Source organism: Protopterus annectens, chromosome 7.part0 (genome assembly GCF_019279795.1).
Source record: "Protopterus annectens isolate FY-2018-M chromosome 7.part0, PAN1.0, whole genome shotgun sequence".
Taxonomy (NCBI): domain Eukaryota; kingdom Metazoa; phylum Chordata; order Ceratodontiformes; family Protopteridae; genus Protopterus; species Protopterus annectens.
The window spans coordinates 1,970,624,329-1,970,645,698 of NC_056739.1; the positions used below are offsets into that span (position 1 = coordinate 1,970,624,329).

The 21,370-nt window shown below is 40.2% G+C and overlaps 1 protein-coding gene across 4 annotated transcripts in view; it reads left to right on the forward strand.

Annotated features, from left to right (window-relative positions):
* Positions 1-21,370, forward strand: part of LRRC28 (leucine rich repeat containing 28) — a 1,318,547-nt gene that overhangs the window by 696,698 nt on the left and 600,479 nt on the right. The window contains exon 1 of one of the 4 annotated variants that reach the window (XM_044078387.1): positions 3,631-3,683. The exons of the other annotated variants lie outside the window; for them this stretch is intronic. Within the exon in view, the coding sequence (XP_043934322.1) occupies positions 3,646-3,683 (38 nt within the window). The 5' untranslated portion in view covers positions 3,631-3,645. Of the gene's footprint in view, positions 1-3,630; positions 3,684-21,370 lie in introns of those variants that run through there. 4 annotated transcript variants of the gene reach the window in all.

Here is a 21,370-nt window from a genome sequence, read left to right on the forward strand (position 1 = left end):
CCTTTTCCAAGGACAGCAGCTGTGGCAGCAGTACTGGTTGAACTGCCTTCCCCAATGGTTCTAGGAGATCCATTAACTGTACCAATTCCACATTCTATGGCAAGTATTTTGCTACAGAAGAGGGCTCAACACTTTATAAAAATGTAAACTTAACACACATGAATTACTGCTTCTGACTGCAACAGGTATTATATCGGAATGATGCCTTTAGCCTAGCTTCGTTATTTTGATGCAAAAATGATGAGGAATTGCTTGACTGTAAATTGCTTGTAAAACACTGCAGCAAACTCAGAACTGACCTAACAGACGTTCTTTTGAAAAATGCTGACTATAATGTATTTGCTGGTGGTTCTTGTTTCGGAAATGAAAACAGGGAACTGATTGCAGAGTATGTAGTGTGTGTTGAACATTATGTTCTTGGAAAAAGTAAATAATAAATGGTAAAACATGTACAAGTAGCTGAGCTCTAATCAGAGCATGCCATATTGAAAAGGTGAAGAGAATACATTTTTTTCTATTAGAAGTTATGGACGTGGGGTAGTCCATGACTTTGGTCAGCATTGGGGCACAGAGGATGTTTATATTCATGGGGGGACCCACTAAGTATGGAAAATTGCTGCAGATTTAGTGCAGACCATCTATCTTCCATCTTGCTTATAAATAAACACGTGGACCATGTGAAAGAAAACAGTACTTTGTCATTAATTCTCATACTGACAAGGCAAGTGACCAGTTTCCAGGACTGTTTTGTTGCCTTCTACTGCAAATGTATCAGATTTTATTGAAGTACAGCATCTTGCCAGAATTCAGGATTGAGTAGCTGAGAAAAAAAATGACTTAAGAGTTGAGCCAGTTTTCTTTTACATCTCAATATTTATTTATTTTTTCATTGCATTTGTTGATCAGGAAAGTCTAACTGGGCACAAAGTCCACTTTTCAGCTGAGGCCCGGAGAGAAACGTTCTAAATGATTCATATTAAAGATTATAGTGTAACAAAAAAACAGCATTTTATAAGTTTTTACATAGCCTAGTGAATAAAGACATTTTGTAAAAGTTTGTACATTATATAGAAAATGTCATTCAATAATATTTTGAAAGGTCTGCATATTAATGAAGTCACTGCATATAGTACAATAAGGCATGGATCCTTGTTTTGAGCAAAGGACGATGATGAACATAATTAAATATAGAGAGAGAAATTTCACTGGAAGTGTAGCAATAGACAAAGTTCCATAAATGCAACATCCTTTTATGCCTTTTTTGCTAGTTATAAGCTGGTGTAGTAAACTTAAGACTGATTGAAGGAGAAGGACTTGAAAGGATTGAAAGTGTGAAGGAGAAGGCAATGAAGGGGAAATAAGATTCTGTGGGTGTAAGGAAATGAAGTGAGTTGGAAAGTGTGGGGTGTAGTAGTTATGGTTAGTGGGTGAGACTATAGAGAAGAAGGGTTGTGGGAAGGAGATTCGAGGGAAGTAGTAAGGGGAGGAAGAAGTGCAGAATTATGGTTTAGTCTAGCAGTACTTATCCAATGTTAGTGCAGGGGCAGAGACAGAGATTCTGCAGGTGTGACTATAGCTTCTGTTTAAAATGTTTGACATGCTGTTCTATATTGAAAGAGATAGATATGGTGTTCCATGATTTGGTGACATGGTTTAAGAAAAGACTTTCACCAGCTGTATTGTTGGATTTAGGGATGTGGAGAAGCAGCAGTTGGGTTGAGTGACGTGGTCTATTTGGCTTGCATGGCTGGATTACGGTTGACAGAGAAGGACAGCTTGTAGATTTAGAGATGAGGTTATGAGTAGTCACAAGTTGGGCGTAAGATAGTAAGTGGGTATCAATCAGGTGGTATGCTAGTGATGCTAAAGTAAACATTACTCTACTTTGCTGGTGTGTGTTATGGAACATGTAATGTAAGAAAGGATGAGATAAGTGCAAGTAATAAAATGGTATGCACTACATTTTTGTAAGATGTTTGTCAGTTGTGTGGTTATTGCAAAATTAGTGAAAACATAATGTTGGGTTAAAAATAGACAGAAGTCACATTTTCTACTATTTCTTGGGGACCTTTTCAGAATGTGCAACTGGACTTCAGTCAGACATATGCCAAGGATTTAGTTATATTCCAGTCATAGTATGCATGTTTAGTTGTTAAATGAAGGGTAGCTCCTTTTCAAAAGGAGGAAGTGTCGCAGTCTGCAAGATACTGTTCAGGGAAGTAATACCTCTGTTTCCAATATCAGAGTTCATGTATAGTAGCAAAGATACTCATACTGGGCAGACTGTGGAAGGTCTGTATCAATCTTTACATCTGTACTGGTTTCACTTCCCTTGCTGGCCTCAAGCTTCAGGGTTAGTAGGGCATTATAATGTGGTTTCAAAAAAGAGTCAAGTCCAAGTAGGTAAAGAAATAGGCTTGAAATTACCGGATGCTTTTCTGTTTGCCAATAATGAGTATGAGAGCTCAGTGTCATAGAGTAACAGGGCTAAGTCTCCATGAGAGTTTGCGTTTCACTTTAGGAAATTTAGAAGATGTCCACTAAGAAAAACAAAATGAAGTTTGCAATTGAATGATGACTTAATTGGCATTAAATATCTTTGTCACAAGATTGCATTTGCAGGTTAGCTTCAGACAAAGAGAACTTGAGTTATGTATGATGAGTAACATGCACTTACTGAGCTGAGAATGATTTTGTTGGGCATGTCAATGAGCAGAAGAAGAAATGCCACTTTGGCTTTTCAGTTTATAAGGTTGCTGCAGTTCAAGTACTTTAGCAGCTCCCAAGGATAACTATGTTAAAAGTATGTGCTGAGACAAATATTAATGATAAAAGGCATGCTAAGTCCAGCACTATGAAAGGCATGGCAAATTTAAGTGAAACAAGTAATTAAGAAACAGAACCAGATAAGTCAAAGAACATAAGTTCTGTTGATATTGCTTCAAGTAAAGTTAAAGATGGGTCGGATGGGAATACTTACAGTCAGTATGTCGCAGTAGCAGATGATCTTTATGAAGAAATCAATAGTTCAGACCTAAGTAAAAATTCAGAAACCTGTGCTAGCACTAGAAGTGGAACTGTTTCTTCTTCCTGTTGCTATCAGTGAGCTTGGTCTTGGTCTTGGACTGCATTACAGATAGACCTATATTGATTTCATCATTCTGTGAACGCTTTTAATAAAGATGCATTGGAAAAAAATCCAGACCTATTATTGTAAAATGTGTGAAGAATTATGATAAAGAAATTATTTTGTCCACAGCTATTAAGGAGAAAAGAATACACTTTCGTGGTGCCACCATTTTGATTTTTTCAGATCTGCTTACTAAAGTAGTTAAGCAGTGGAAATCCTTCTCAGCTGTAAGGCGACAACTATGGCAAAAGCAAGTAGTCTTTTCCTTTTTCCTGTAAAAGTTAAAGTGATTTGGAAAGCCCCTCTCATTTTTGATGCAGAAAAAGAAGCCGGAAGAGAACACGCAGTGATTGAAATGTTATAGCTCACTGCCTTCAGGGACCTTGCTAGCTTCTTCCTGTTTCTAGACTGTGGACATATTTATATTTGGACCTTTTTTTGAATTTACCATTGGACTTTTTGTTATTTTTTTATTTCATCTCACTCTTTCTTTCTCTTGGCATTGGTTTGATGGAATGAATCTATCTAAAGTGAAAACTTCCACAACAGTAAGGTATGAAACTAATTTATTTTTACATACATGAATATTACAGTTATGTCTGAATATTAATGGTGCACATATTTTATAAAATGTATTGAGAAACATTCAGAGGATGTTTTTATTGCAAGAAATGCATATAAGTGATAGTCAATGTTTGTATTTATCTAAGAAGTATAAAAGGATTAAAAATATGGTTCATCAAAATCAGTGGGTGTAGCTATACTAATTAAATCTACAGGTAGTGGTGAAGTAACTAAACATTGTGTGGATGTAAAAGATATATTGCTGCTTTTTCTATGAAATGCAATTTAAAAAGAATAATACTGATATCAGTATATGACCCCTTTAAAGCACTTCAAGCTTTTTTAGATAAAATTTGTGAAATTCTTCACAAATTCAGTAATGTCTCCACTATTTTTCTCAACCAACAAAGAATCGTGTGTATTGCACATATTTAAATGGGATGCTTTTATGGCTTACATTTCAGGCCATTTAATATTAGTACTTATTTTAGATGGTTTTTGGTGTGGATTAAACTGATGAGTGGCTATACATTATGGCAGATATACAGGGATATGGAAAATATATGGAAGAAAGAAAATGTTATGAATGCAAGGTTGACAAGTCTCAGACCTGTTCATGTTTTAAAAGTACTTATTTATATAGTGATTGCATTAGTAAACTTATGGCTTGTCAGTATAGGAAAATTGTAACTTGAAATGCTATAAAGCATTTCTGTAATACTCAAGGGGTGTTATGTACCTCTCAAGAAGAGCTTGAAGAGGTAATGTTAGATAATTATACTCATGTATGCACTTCTAGTTGGATTCAAGAAGATGATATTTTAAATTAAATAACTTTTAAGTTACCCAAGTTTGATTTGTCTGATTTTTAAATTACTTTTGATGACTTAATTGATAGTACAGAAACAATGAAAAAGAACAAGGGCCCTGGTCCAGAGAGTATTCTTGCTAAATTCTATATTACTCATAAATATGGGTTAGCTCCATATTTATTATGTTTATTACAATTTTTTCAGGTGTATCTAATTGGCATATTCCCACCTCTGTGCAAGAAGCAACAATTGTGCTAATTCAAAAAGAAAATAAAACGGCTCATTACCTACTCATTATCAACCTAGTTGGATTTTAAATATAGATTTTTGATAATTACTAGCACCATCAAATAATAACAATAATAGTGGCATGACTGGATAAGATAAACACAATTAGTTTTTTGTCCAGGTAGAAAAATGCAACAGACAAACAAAATATTATGATCTACATTTCTGTAGTCATTATAATAAATATGTTATAATTGTTCTTTTGAAAATTGGATGCCTCTAAGTCTTTTGACATTTTAAACAGAAACTTTATTTGGAAAGTTCTAAAGTACTACTCATAACAACATAATGTCTTGACAAAATTCAACATTTGTATTTACATACATGTGCTACACTTAAAATGAATAATCCCTGGGATTCAGTAAGCTCTGTGTAGGCTTCGTGCAAAACCAACACAGAGTTTACAAATTTGAGCGATGATGACTGGTGAACAGCAGTGCTAATTACATATTCATGCAGCTCACCATGTAAATGTAAACAAATACAATTTCATGGCTGGCAACATTGTTGCCGGCCAGGAAACCATGTAAAGCAACACAGATAGGAAACCTGGTTACCTCAGAGCAAAATATGTTAGCAGGATTGTGCAAAATGCTGCAGTGATTACCAAGGCTTAACATATACTTATGTTTATTGTCCAAACACAATACAGGACAGTGTATACAGTAAAGAGTATTGTGAAATCCCATTCCAGGCATTCTGTACAAAAGTTGTATTAAGGATTTGTAAAGGTACATGGACTGCCATGTAAAATAAACAGGCAGGAGAAGTGTGTGTATTGAATAGGTACACAAACATGAATTATAGGAATGAACACAGGGAAGGACAGGGGAAACAACCTAATGTACAGCAGATGAGGGCATGTCAATGAAAGATAATTGTAGCAGGAACATCAATCATGTATCAGTATGGTACCGTATGAACTGCACAATGAAAATGATTATCATGACTGTCACACAAGGTGACATAACAGTGGAGAAGATGTCTTTGTGGGATAAGCATCCTTACAGAAACAATGCAGAGGACATCTATCAGGGATGTTTTATACAGTTGGGGTAGGGTGCATATTGTGAAGCTGTGTAAACTGATTTGCCTGAATATGAGTGTAATCTTAACAAAGGTCTCAACAAGTGGAAGACAGTTACAGACTCATGGTCAACAGTAAAAGACGTACACACAATCGTGGACAATATCAGAATAATACCACCAGTAATCCCATGTCTCTGACATAACATATGATTCTGAGTCATCAGAGATGATTCTGCCCAAACAGACTTGTGCAACTATTATGACATATAAGCAATGTATTAGGGTAATCAGGTGCACCGTCCTATCTGCTGGGCATGTTAGGAGGGGGACTGCTATACCTGTATGTGACATTATGATCAATACAGGCTAGTTGACTTGACTGATGTGCATGGCAGATATGTATGGCACAATTCATACTGTCACTAATGTAACTCATGCCATCAGTGTTGTCAAACAGCTATGTATGTACTGTGTGCATCTGGTGTAGCACCTCGATGGGGAGTTCTGCATCATCAGACAGTAATGTTAAAGAATACCTAGGTATGGCCAATAAGATGTATGACAGCTCACTGTAGCAAAGGTGATACACTTCAGTTATACATCACTGGAAGATGGGTAGAGAGGTACATGAAGAAGGGTGCATTGTAGTCAGTTATTTGTGAGTTATAGGCTGTGAGCTGTGGAGGTATCATGGCCTTTGATGTAGATAGCTTTCACTACTCTGTGGTTGTGTTACATACAAGGCAGTAGTCAGCACTGTGGCCACATGCTGGTGGATGTTCACATACCATTTACCCAAGGACACAGGTTACATACCACTTGATCTGCTTATAGGGTGTGATGTCTACATTATCTATGGGTTGTGCATTTGTTTTCATGATGTAACAAATCCCACCATGTTTTTGTTCCATTTCATGTTTTGTTATGGCTGTGGCAGCAAAATGTAGTGTGTATTGATACCGTCTGTTTTATACTAATCTCACAGTTGCAGTTAATGATTGCCCACAATCTGTAGTCCTTCAGACAATATGTGTAAGTCATTTGTGACATCTGTGACTTAAATAATGGACAAGAAAGGGCCTAGCCGACAGCCCTGATGTACAGATCTGATCACTGGACCTGAGATATAGGTCACTGCAGTTTACCATCAAAACTGCGAGTGAAGGTTCGATGGCCACTGGATGTTAAATTTGGTTGGCTAAATCCGTGTTATGAACCTTCATTTGTGCAAGTCCTGGTTCAGTGAATGCACTTTGCATTCGCACATATGTGGTCGACTTTATGACGAGGTCGTGGTACAGTGTGCATCAGGAAATTTGCTCTTTTCCCCACTGTAGTGCAATCTCAGAGTTGGAATATGTAGTATGCGGGGGTGGGGTTGGGGCTTGCCCCCCTGCATAATAGTTACATCACATGATGTGCAGTGTCTGACTGCAGTCTGCAGATGTCGAGGAAGGTTAAATTCACTTAAGGAAGTGTGTTTGTGACATTCTGAACTTTTCAACATTCCGTTTCAAATGTGCGCCAATATTTCAGGTAGGAATTTATTTTTAACATTGATTATTTGATAGCAAACTGGTCACTGCACATATTTCAGCATGTTTAGATGCCATGTATGTAATACACTGGTCTACACACTTGGTGATATAGCTGTTTATGACCACATCTGACAGTGCTGATTGAATACCTCAGTATGGATTTGTGTCAAGTGCCTTGCTCTGGTCACGTTCAACAGGATGATAGTGTTGTCATCATGCATCCCCTCAATGACCTGTTTGAGGGCCTCTATTAGACGTAACAGACATGATGTAGCATTAACAAATCACACAGGTCTTTTGCACACAGCTGGGATATTATTAGTGTCCCATTTAGAAAAGGTCCATGATGATATGTTGGTCTACCTCACAGTTAAGGAGAGTCAGGATGTGCCTATACATGCATGCATCAAGTGCTGTCCCCCCAATTCAGATGGATGCATGTTGATGTACACCCTTCTATGGAAACTTAGTCTGTATAGAGGATGTGTTGAAGTGTGTATTCAACTGTGTCAGGAAGGTGTATGTACTGAGTCATGCCATAGGCAGTCTATGATATTGTCACAGCCCACTGATTCTATGTGATAGGCCTGGATGAACGTAAGATGGTCCATACTCCCTATCTTGATCTGGCCTAGGATTTTAACATAATCCCCCACTCGGGCATCTTTGACAAACTCTACAAGCTGGGGATTAACCTTTACATTACTAGATGGGTAATCAGTTGGCTTACCAACAGAACATGTGCTATGAAAGTTGGTGAATCAACCTGTACCAGTAGCTCTATCAACACTGGCATACCCCAGGTATCTGTGCTTGGCCCTTTACTGTATGGAATCTATTTCTCGACAGTTCATGCTAAAGTATATGGCCTTTGGCTTGCAAAGTGTGCAGATTCTTGCATATTGGGTGTAATCATTGAGTACACCAATTATGATAACGTAATACAGGAGAGGCTAACACAGATAAATGATTAGTGACAAAACTACGCGGTCTACAAATAATTTATTATTTATTTTATTTTATTTATTTTACATTTGTTTAATGGGAAGGTCCAACTGGACAGAGCTATCAGTTTTCAGCAGAAGCCCGGGAGAAAAGCTCCAGAACAATTGCAAACATACTATACATAAGATATTTACACATTCAGTTATAAAAAAAATAGCAGACAATAACATATAATTGCATAAGATATGTATGTGAACATAGTGGTTTAGACTTACAATTAAAAGTATAGCTGGTAGTAAAAATATGTCTTTATTTTGTTTTTCTGCAAAGTAGAATTCCCTGCTAATTACAGCATTGACAACCCTGTCCCTGTGCTGAAACCCAGGGGTGCAAGACCTGGGAATACATGTAGATAGCAATCTGAACTTCAACTATAAGTGTCCACAGTGGTATGGAAAGGCTACATTGTGGACTTCATAAGTTACCCCATCATATTCAGATGTGAGGATTATATAACAGCACTATACTTGAACATCATCAGAACACTGAGTATAATGTCACCTTTTGCATATACCTTACCAGACACCTAGCAGCTGGAGAGAACACAGGGGATTCTCACCAAGAAAACTCAGGGCCTACAAACCTTGCTTTGCAGTATGCGGATAGACTGAAAGCCATGTCACTGTTATCTGTATTGTATAGGATGAGGTGACTTCTGCATGGCCTCCAGGCCAGTCTCTGTCCCTTTCCAGGTGGGCATATTACAGACTCATGAATCAAATCTAGCTTATGACATCAAGAGTGTCTGCTGAGGAGAAAATAGTAATAGCAGTGTTGATGTAATAGAGTCTTTCTAATGTCAAGCAAGTGCACAAACACACACACACACACACACACACACACACTGCAGTGAGAATAGAATCCCCTACCTGTATAGGTACATCTACTACAGTACTTTATCCCCTACCTATCTAGGTACATCTACTACAGAGCTCAATACTTTATGCAAGCACCACAGCAGAAGTCTGACTTTTACAAGGCTGCAGGCCAACTTACAATGGATGACATTAGCAGTGGAACTTCTGGTTGGATAGACACACACACACACACACACACACACACACACACACACACACACACCAGTTGACTGCATTGAGAACAGAACCCCCTACCTAAGTACACAGACTACTGAGTTCAATACTTTATGCAAGTACCACAGCACAAGTCTGACATTTGCAAGGCTGCTGGACAACTTATAGTGGATGACATTAGCAGTGGATGTTGCAAAAAAGACATTGGGAGGTCTGCATGAAATGGATGTGTAGGCATGTGCAGGTGTCAAAATACAGTCATTCCATGGAATTGGAGTGGTAACTGTAGGTTACACACCTATGCTCTTCTGGTTAGTAAAACACATACACACACACACACACACACAGACACACACACAAACGCACACACACACACACAAACCCTCCTACCCACACACCTAGTTGACTGCAGTGAGAACAAAACCCCCTACCTATCTAGGTGCACCTATTGCAGAGCTCAATACTTTAAGCAAGCAATATGGCACAAGTTTGACTTTTAGAAGGCTGCAAGACAACTTATAGTGGTTGACAGCAGTGGATGTTGGAGATCAGATGTTGGGAGCTTGCATTAAATGGATGTGTAGACATGTTCAAGTGTGAAGATAGATCTCGTTCTGCATGTTACCAGATTGATGTGCATGGCATATCACACAACCTTTGTTATTAATTTTTGAAATGCACTTGATATGTTTGTCATCAAGTACTGAGACACCAGGGGTGCGGTGCATGGGGGGAGGTAACACATGGCTGCAATTTAAATATTTGACATATTGTTAGAGAGGTCCTTCATTTTGTTATGTTTCCACATGTAGTTTCATGGTATGAAGACTAAATGGACAATAAACAGCACTAATGCATGCTAATATTGACTTTGCACAGAGCAGCAATGAGCAGCGGGTTTCCGCAATGTCAGGCAAAGTGTTTGCATATGTGAGATGCACATTTCCATTGCTTTTCCTGTTTGCATGTATTTAAGCAGTGCACAAATGTGTGGTTCATTGCTAAAATTCTGAGAGTTAGTATTTAGTGTCCCAAAACTCCTTCATCTTCCTCTCTTAAAACCCTCTTTTGCGTGTTTTTGTGCATAGCGCAACAGTGGGCAGCGCCGTCTAATTTGGTTTAAACTATTCCTGGCTCCACAAAGTCTGCTCTTCACTTTTCCCTTAGAACTGCTCTATCTGTCAATTTAAACACCATATTCTCATTCTAAGGCCCTTCACTGGTCCAATTAAGTAATTCTACAAGTTAGCACTATTAAACCATAAACACTTCTTACTCTTATACTCTCTACGATTACCCTGTCCTCTATTGGTCCATCTTAAATTCAGTTTCCCTATTACTCTAGCATGTCCAAAGGTCAGTCAATGGTTTCCTCTCCAGTCCAGCTGGCGAATCTGGGAATTTTGAGGCAATGTCACAATTGTCTCATGTACACGGACAACCCTCTCCTCCTCCAAACAGGTTCAAATATATGTGAGAGATGCAACTATTTAGCCAAACTGGAGGCTGAGCTCTCTCATCTCAAAACTGGTGTAACCAGTCAGGAGGAGAAGGTAACCTCACACAACACAATTCCAGTATCACATAGTCCCACCACATCAGCGAACCAAACACATAAATACACAAAAACATACTTGGAGGCACTAAATAAAAATCTACCTAAGCAACAGAGACCTCCAAAGCAGACATCCAAGCAAATGCTACCGCAAAACAAAACACACACAACACATAACCCACAAAGTCAGTTTGCCAAGCAGCCACAGCCCTTAAGGCTGAATAACACACCCGATACTCTTGTTATAGGTAACTCTATTGTCAGACACACTGACGTCCCGCTCACCAGGCTGACTAAAGAGAAGGTCACAGTGAGTTGCCTGTCGGGTGCTAGGATCCGACACATAATGCAAGCACTCAGGTCACTCCAAAGCAAATATATCAGTCATTGTACATGCTGGTGTGAATGACCTGAGACGTACCTCCCTGGACTACATGAAAAGAAACATAGAGGAGCTCTCTGATCATGTAGCCCAGGCTGGTATGACCCTGACCTTGAGCAGCATCTTACCCTCACCTAGAATGATGCCACAGTACAAAGACAAAATGATCAATTTTAACAATTGCCTAAAATTTTGGTGTCATTCAAAGGGGATCCAGTGTCTCTCAGCCTGGGATGACATACTCGACAAGCCTCATTGCTTCGCTAGGGACGGCTTGCACCTGTCACCACTGGGCTTTCGGATATTGGCAAAGGCTCTTGCCACCCCCATAGTGCCTTTTTTAGGCAAGGCTCAAAAGTCAAACCCACCCCCATAGACAGCATAAGGAACAAGAAACTAAGGGTAATGCTGCTAAACGCCAGAAGTTTTAACCTCAAGATGTACACACTCGAAGCTCTCCTCAGTATGGAGAACATCGATATCTGTGCAGTGACAGAAACCTGGTTCAAGGCTCCAGAGAGCACCCCAGCACTACCAGGCTATACCTCATATCATGCTTTTCGGTCCCAAAACCCGGACCGAACCACAAAAGAAGGGGGGAGTTTCCATATTTATCAAGGATATCCACACCTCCAGGTTAGTGGCATTGCACGAAGTATCGGAGACCATCCATGTACAACTAACAGTGGGCAAGACTGCTTTTCAGTTTATAGCATCCTACAGACCACCCTCTCAAAGTCAGGAATCCCACTTGGCTTTCCTGAAAACATTGGAGAACATGAAGATCTCTCCAAACACCATTATATTGGGCGACTTCAACTACCCAAACATTGACTGGGAGCACTACTCAAGCTCCAGCACCTTAGCCCAAAGGTTCCTGGAAATTATAAACTCAAATGCTATGGAACAACTAGTCACCACTCCCACAAGAGGGGACAACATACTAGACCTTATCATTACCAACATGGGGACTCTATGCTCCACACCAGAAGTATATCCCTCATTGGTAAGATCAGACCATAAATTAATTTCACTGGATGTCTACATCCGACCCCACCCCAGCCCAGAAAACCACAGTGAAAAACTTCTCAAAAGCGAACTTCTCACTTCTCAAAACCGAAGTGGAATCCTTCAAGGCCCCAGGGCCAGTGGAAACTACGGCCCAAACTGCAGAATCCTATATAAACGCATTCTACGGACATCTCCAGGAATGCATGGATCATGCTATCCCAAACAAAACCAAGACCCAATCATCCAAAGGCAGGCGTCCAGTCTGGTGGACCCCTGCCATAAATAAACTGTACAACAGAAGGAGGAAGCTACTACATGATAGAGCAAAATCCTTAATAGGGAAGGCATCTCTGATCAGTACTAGCAAAAAATTACGATCCCGCATAAAATCCTCCAAGGCAAGCTTCGAGAGAAATATTGCACAGGACACCAAAGACAATCATAAGGCTTTTTTCAGTTATGTTAGAAACCTGGGATGCAACTCCCAGACTTGTTCTGAGTTGATTCTAAATGACAAAAAATACACTGAACCCACAGACATCGCCAATATCCTGGCAGACAGGTTCAGTGCAAACTCCCCCCCAAAAGAGCAAGTATCTATCCCGGCAGAGAGCTGCCTCCCAAACATCTCAGATGCTCAGGTGAAGGCTGCCCTCTCCATAGTAAAAAACACTGCTTCCATGGGACCAGATGGCGTCCCAGGTTGCGTCCTACATGAACTCCAAGAGGAACTAATCCCTTAAATAAAACAGCTATACAATCTCAGCCTCACTACAGGATATGTGCCCACAAAATGGCGTACAGCAACAGTGGTCCCACTCCATAAAGGTGGAGCCTCTACGGACCCTGGAAACTATCGCCCCATAAGCCTGACTAGCTTAGTCTGCAAGGCTATGGAGAGGATCATCATGGAGCTCATAAACAAAGACATTGGGGACCTACAGACACTAGATCCTACCCAGTTTGGCTTTGTCAAGGGCAGATCCTGCCTTTTGAACCTGGTTGACTTCTTTGAAACAGTCACCAAAGCCATAGATGTAGAGAAGGTAGTCCACACAGCCTATCTGGACCTTGCAAAGGCATTTGACACAATACCCCACTCGGGCATCATAGATAAGCTATCCAGCTTAAATATAAACCCCTATGTCACAAGACGGGTCACAAACTGGCTCAAAGACAGAACCCACAGAGTGAGAGTTGCTGGAGCCATGTCAGACTCGAAACCGGTCACAAGTGGCATCCCACAGGGTTCTGTCCTGGGACCACTCTTGTTCGGTATATACTTTTCCGAGGTACAGGCAAATGTGGGAGGACTATGGCTCACCAAGTTTGCAGATGACTGCAAACTGGGCGCCATAATCAACTCTCCAGCTGACACAAACATCCTTCAGAAAGGTCTCACAGAGACAGATAACTGGTGCCAGCACCATGGTTTAAAGCTAAATGCCAAAAAATGTATAGTCGTACCCTTTGGCAAAAACAATGTGCCCACAAATTACCACATAGGCGGAAACCCATTAAGTACAGAGAAAGTTATTAGCGACCTGGGGACCCAAGTTGATAGCAATCTCTCCTTTGAAAACCACATTGCCAAAGTGGTTAGAAAGACCTTCTACATAGCCCACCTCATCACGAAGGGTTTCACATCTAGATCAAGAGAGGTAATCGTGCCCCTTTATTCATCCCTCATCAGGCCCATCATAGAATACAATGCCCCTTTTGGGATGTACCTTACCCTACACCTGCAGCAATTAGAAAGACCCCAAAAGTATCTCACCAAGAGGATCAAGGGTCTCAAACAGATGCCATATGCTGCTCGGTTAAAAAAACTCCAGCTCTACTCAGTTGCATACCACCTACTTTGAGGCGATCTATGCCTGACATACAAAGCTATGTCAAATCCAGAATTAATGGACATGCTCCACCTCAGTAAATCTAAATCCCTTAGAGCCACACGCTCGAGGGACTTGAACCTCAGCACAGAAATAAATAGAACTTGCTGGAGGGACAGGTTCATAACCCAGAGGCTTCCTTCGTTCTGGAATAGAATTCCAGTTCATGTGAGGCAGAGCACCTCACTGAATCTCTTCAAGAAGAATCTCGATAAGTGGATGGGAGATCGTAGGTTTGTCCCAGGGATTACTCCTGTGTCACTATTAGACAGAGGCACAGTAAACTAAACCTTAAAAAGGGCACAGTATACTCAAATCAAGAGGTGGCGTAAGCCATACAGAATCGGGCTAGGCTTATAATTGCCCCAGGGCAGATAGCCTAGTATGAACCTATGAAACACACCTGCTTCTTAGCTGACTCTCTGGCACCTGGTGTAAATGCATTGACGCATTTCTTTTTGAACCCAGATGATACTGGGTTCAAATTTGGGTGTATCTAATACTTTTAAGTAAACAGTGATAATGCAATGACATTGTTCTTCATAGTACATTCAGCATGTGTTACTGTGTGCTGACCTAGCACAGCCGGGATCAGGGGCATTTTGATGAGGTAACCACAGCATTCTAGAGCCATTGACCATCACTTGGCATTGGTGCTCGATGTCAAACTCTATGCAAGCATAGAGGCCAAAAAGTGAAGGGATCCATTGCTAATTTTATTTTTTTACCAGATTATAGGTTAAAATGAGGGTAAATAGGAAAGTGGTGAAATGGGGAGCAGGCAGGGGCAAGCACAAAAGGAAAGAAATACTGGAATGTGTGGGATAGAGGTAGGAAAGAACCATTGATATCTATTTCTTTAACAGTGTAAACTGAAAATATGTACAGAATATTAGCTGAATCATGTTTTATAGCCAATTGGACCAAATCAAATGTGTCAAGACAACGTGTGTGTAAAATGGAGACCTATGTATGGGATGATATTTTTTGGTGGGACAAGTACCGTTTTTTTTCTTAATTCAGTAAGTGAGGAATGCTGGGTAAGAGACATTGGTATTTCTGCGTCAGGTAGGTTGGGTAGGTGAGGAAGCAAATCTAGACAAGACACAGGGAAGGTGAGGGACACAAAAGGTTTGGGGACACCATGATTGGGGTGAGGGAGTGGACAAAACAGGCTCATGCCCACCAGATATGGAGATTGTGAGAATGTAGTCCTCACCCACTGGACTGTCATTACTGTCCCCTTACTCCTCTGGCTGCTTGAGTGCTTGACGTCTTCTCCTTCTACATACCATGAGGGAGAGCAGCCTACACGAGCATACACAAATGGTGTGTTGCACAATTCTGTGCACCAACCCTGGCATCTCCTGGTGGGTGATGAAATCCCCAACTCTGCCACTAATCCCAGAGGTACTAAAGCACCAGCTGCCAGGGCAGTGTTACCTGAGGCAGCATGTACTACATGGATAGCAGAGGCAGTGCTGCCAGGTTGGGTCCCAGATGTGATGGACGTCGGTGCTGGAGACTGTGGAGTGAAGAGGCAGGCTGACCCACTGGAGCTGGCCTACCTCATTGTGTTGTGAAGCATTTAGTGAATAGTTACTGATGGATGACATGGAGACATTTTGATGACACATAAAAAATTAAAAAAAGAGATAAGGGTTGGGGTGAGAGAAAAAGAAAGAGATAAAATTAGTACCATCATATGGGACATACAATGTACTATCACAATTATACAACTATTGTATCTGAACTGTTATTTTTAAGTATTTGTCCTATCAACTACAAACTATATTTACAGATTGCTTAAAGGAATCCTTGCAGTGTGCATGTATTGCACTGATTACAGTTAACAGATGGGTATTTATGCCACTTGTATGGAGTTTAATGTATGTAATATTATGAAGGAAATACAGTATTGCCTACAGTGTTACACTTGCCTCCTAAAGTTTGTTTATATTACAAACTTGTGCATGGATACTTGCTTTTACAGTTAGGATATGCATGCTAACTTTGCTACTACTGTATAGAATACCAAAAAATATATTATTAACTTGCAAAAAGAAAAAAAAGAGAGTAAGACAAAATAAAAATGAGTGTGCTCTTCCTCATTCATGCATAGGGGAATGACTGGGTTAACGTAATTAGCTTAAACCTACAATAATACTTCAGTTGTGCTGTATACATACAACTTGTTTCCTTCAGTGTCTCCAGAAGTTCAGCATGAGCCTGACGATTCAACTGTATGTTGGCATTTTTGAAAACCAAAGAAAAGAACAGAAGAGCATTATCCATACCAGTTTTGCCTATGTTTAGCTTCAGATGTATTACAAATTCTCTTTATGACCATGCTTACACAACTATGGGATGTTACCAGTTTGAAATTCAGTCAGCCACTGGTTAAAGGTGTCCCTCTTGTGCTTTTGTAGGTCATTGAAGTGATGCCTGCACTGTTCTTCAGTCCACTGGGTACAGCCTAAGCCAAACTACTCCAAGCTTCAGACTTGTACTAGGGGCCAGAATACTCCCCCTCCAGAAGTCTTTGGCTGCGATCCTTTACCATGACTCCAGTAAATATCCTAGAGTCATAAACACCCCACCTCTGCACCCTAAACTGGGAACCTCGCTCTCTAATAACAGACATGTTTGATACCAAATGTAGAGCAATGGCGACTAATCATTTCCTACCAGTCCTGTTATCGCATTTACTGTTAGTGCGCAAACCCGAGAAACAATGCCAACCACATTTGCTTGATGTTAAGTGGAGTGCAACAGTGCCAAGCAGGGAGGAAAGCAGTTTTTGAAATTGGAAGATTAATCTGACACTTGACAGTAGTTTGAGGGGTGTCTGCTACTGTAGGTTGGAAATAATTTTTTTAAATTGAAAAGTAAATGTTAGGTGAGTTAACTTTGCAGACATGCAGTGGGGGCATAAATTTTATGGCCTGGCATATTTTTAGTTTGGCTTTATACACTGATAAAAAGTGTGGGATTTAAACCTATGCATAAGAGACAAACCATTTTCTTCCACAGTGGTGATTTTCCATCTTTGCTGCAGAAGAAGTGCTCGTCAGACATAGTCATGAATCATTCATAAATACACCTCACATTTTGAGATGTTAACCCAGTATGTGTGCAACTTGACAAGGTTCTCATATATGGATTAATTTGTGTATGTGTTTCATTTAAGTGTGAAGGCCATCCAAGTTCAAATAGCAGCATTATACTTACAGTAATGTAGTAGACAGTATACATCTAAAAACACAGTAAGGGTGTCTTATCCCTCATACATGTAATTCATATAAGCTCCACTATCTGAAGTGTTGTAAGTGATATGAAACAACTGTAAACATGTCTGGAATACCCTGTATTAGAACCCAGGACAATGTGTATGGCAGCACTAGACTTGCACCGATTGCCACAAGAATGTTGAAATAACACTTGTATATTTTTCTGTTCATTGCTATAAACTGGACTTTCACAATTGTACTCCCTGTATTAGAACTCAGAACCATCTGTATCTCAGCTCTACACTTAAACCTGCTGCCACGACAGTTCCATAATGTCCTAGTCTTTCTTAAGTTCTCTGTGTTAACTGCAAAGCAATGCAGCTTAGGGTGTTTGTGCAATGCCCAACAGAATTAATTGAATGTATCCATTTTCAGTTATTGACTGTCTCCGTTTTGTCTGTAATTGTTCAATGGCTGAATGTGCTGGGAAACCTTGCTAACCACCATGCATCTTTGCTTAGTGGCATTGTGAGATGGAAAGCAAAAGTGCAACAATCCTTTTTCACTTTTACAGTTTTTACAGACCCCTGTTTGCAGGTGTTCTGTCTGCTTCCTGTCTAGGCTAAGCACCCTGCAAATGAGATAAGCAAAGCTAAACCTGACATCCATTGTTTCTCTGTTTCCCTTGTTTGAGCTAAGCAGCACACCATGCAAACTCTGCAAATTAAAAAAAAAGGAAAAATAGTTAAAATGAAGAAAAGCCATCTATGAAATAAACAATACAATTTGTTTGGTGCACATTAAATATTTTTACACAGATCTGGATTTGAACTCCCACTTCAATGAATCTTTAAAACGCAGTAAAGGTGTCTTATCCCTCTTTGCCACACCAAACCTTTGAAGCAGGGAACTGAAATCATTCTGCATGCAACCAAATGCAACACCATCCACCGTACTAACAAGCCATATAACAGTTATTTGTGCATGTATCAATTTTAGATGTAGTACACTGAGTGATCACACATCCGTTTATGACTATTGCTTGAAAAATGCAGCTCTGTCTTATCTCTCTGTTTGTTGCTCATTCTTGCCTCATCTGAGCAATAATCTGAGACGTGCAGTCTGTAAGGCATCCAGAAAAAAGGAGGTCATCATCCTACTGTACACATCCCTTCTTAGACCCATTATAGAATACAACGCCCCGTTTGGTATGTACCTCTCAAGACATTTGCAACAACTGGAAAGGCCACAGAAATACCTCACTAAAAGAATCACAGGCCTAAAGCAGATGCCCTACGGTGACCGCCTTAAAAAACTCCGGCTATACTCTGTCGCATATCGTCTACTCAGAGGCGATCTCTGCTTAACATACAAGGCCATGTCAAACCCAGAGCTGTTGGACTTGCTACAATTAAAGACATCCCAATCCCTCAGTACCACATGCTGCAGGGATCTAAACCCTGTCATCACAATAAAGAAAACATGCTGGAGGGATAGGTTCCTGACCTAGAGACTCCCCAGACTCTGGAATAGACTGCCCATACATGTCAAGCAAGAGCGCCTCTTTGGCTCGCTTCAAAAGGAACCTTGATGATTGGATGGGAGAAAGGAAATTCACCCCGGGGATCATGTCAGTTGCCCTGCTAGACAGGGGTCTAGGGAAGTAAATAGTGTGGGAAGAAATAGCCAGGGAATTGTTATGGCTAGGCTTGTATACCGATAGCCTAGTACCAACTATGAACCTATTATTGTCTTTAAAATGTCTGAGGATATTAAATGACAGTAATGTAAAGTTGTCAACAAATGAAGGGGGAGATTGGATGTTAATGAACAGAAACTGTGAATTGTGTGGTGCTTACTTACATTGCAAACATTGGTAAAATTACACTTTGTATGTCTAACCTGGCTGACACACCCACTGGAGGTAGGGCAGTCTGCATTGCTGTTGTGTTTTTCCTTCTCCCTACCATTAATCATTCACAGTTGCAATCCATTAGCAACCAATGACTGTTACATGGAGCTAAGTATTTGGGATTCAGCAATTCTAGTGAGGTCATACCTCATCTGCATTTTCACCATGCTCACAGCCCTAAATATTCACCATTAAAAAGCAACAGTGTAGATAGGGAACCTGAAAGTGAGGAGACTTGTTTATGTGGAGAACACGGAAGAGGCTTTTACTTTGGGATATATCTGCACAGAAGACTACTGACCTTGAGAAGGCATGCATGCATTTTTCAGCTATATACTGCATACAATGAAATGTCATTAAAAATTTGGTAACATATTTATGCATTAGCAAATGCTACTTGTACTGTATGCATTACTTAGAAGTGTACTGATGGCATGGACATGTTTGTGTGGGAATTTCACTTCGTCAGATGCGCACAGCCTTATTAACTGTCATCAGAAGTGCAAATCTTACAACTGTTTTTCTGCATTCTGTCTTCTGTTGTTATTTTTGTGAAATGATAAATGTCCTACATTGTCAGTGACATAAGATGGACCATACACAACTCTAGGGGTTTGCTGGCCACAGGCAGACATGATTGGCAATAGCTTAAAATGGAATGTTCTGTGTTAAATCTGTAGACATGTTTCAGGGACTGTTCATTTGATAGCACGTTTAGCATTTCACTGATGGTTTGTTAGCAAAATGTGTCGTTTGCCTGATGTTTTGTGGGTGGGGGAGCAAAACTTCATTGCTGTTTTGGCACAAACAAGGATATTTTGTCATTGTTACTCTCTCTCTGGTTTGCATCCAGCCTTCATTTGCACGTGAATGTAATATTTTACAACCACACAGTTCCTGATTTTTATATGTATATATATATTTTATATATTGACTGTTTTTTGTTTCTTCAGTGGGTAATAGTGAAAGTTGAAAGTGAATAGTAACCCCCATAACCTTTTATGTTTTATCTGGAAATGGGACTTTTTAGTAATGTGTTACTTTCTTGGGTGGCATAAGCCATGGAACCTTGCTGGCTAGGCTTATGTAGGTCCTTGGGCCGATAGCCTAGTACCTACCTATGAGCCCATGTGTATTATCCTTCTGTTGTGCTTTAGGTCACCTAAGACTATAGCACCCAGGCATCTCAATTCCCGAAATCCCCTTTCAGTGACCCTGAGAATCAGGTCATCGTGGAAGCTTGTGAGCAACATGACACCTTTCTGCTTGAGATGGGAAGTGGAGATATGTCAGGCAAAATGCAGGCAGCAGGTAGTTGCTGATGTGAATGCAGTAGGCAGCCACAGCAGGACATATGAAGACAGTGCGCCATAGGGCCACTGACATGATCTCATCTGAACAGAAGAGAGCAGCTGCAGTTACCCGTGATTGGATGGGTACGGGGGGGGCTGCTACAGAGCCACCACTAACAGAAAATGAAGAGTTCCTGTCCACTGTCAAGGGTCCAAACAACTCCTAGAAAAGTGCAGATCAGCATATCCTTGACATTGGTGCTACTGTTTCAGGGACAACAAGTATGTCCCAAGAGGAGCTTCTAGGTAGGCTTATGTATCTCAGTTGTTAAATACTCTTGTATAGTAAAATATTGACAGCAGTACATTAGTTGTGTTTAACAATAAATTTGTTTGTGAGGTGGGACTTTAGATTGCTACAGTTAATAACACATTCTGATTGATTGCACATGGGCTTAGGTTGGACTTGACATCCAAGTTCTTACTGAAAGTATAGTTAATGAACATATAAATGGCAAAAAAGTTTTAACCCCTGTGTTACTGCTAGTTGTGATGATGTTCTCCTTAACTTTTGCTTAACTTCTTTTGGGAAGCATAGCATCAACTGCACATAGTAAGCCAAGTATCTTCTTTGTCAGTTGTGATGAACATTTCAAAAAAATGTATAATTTTATCCATGTGTGTGATGTGGGTGCCAGG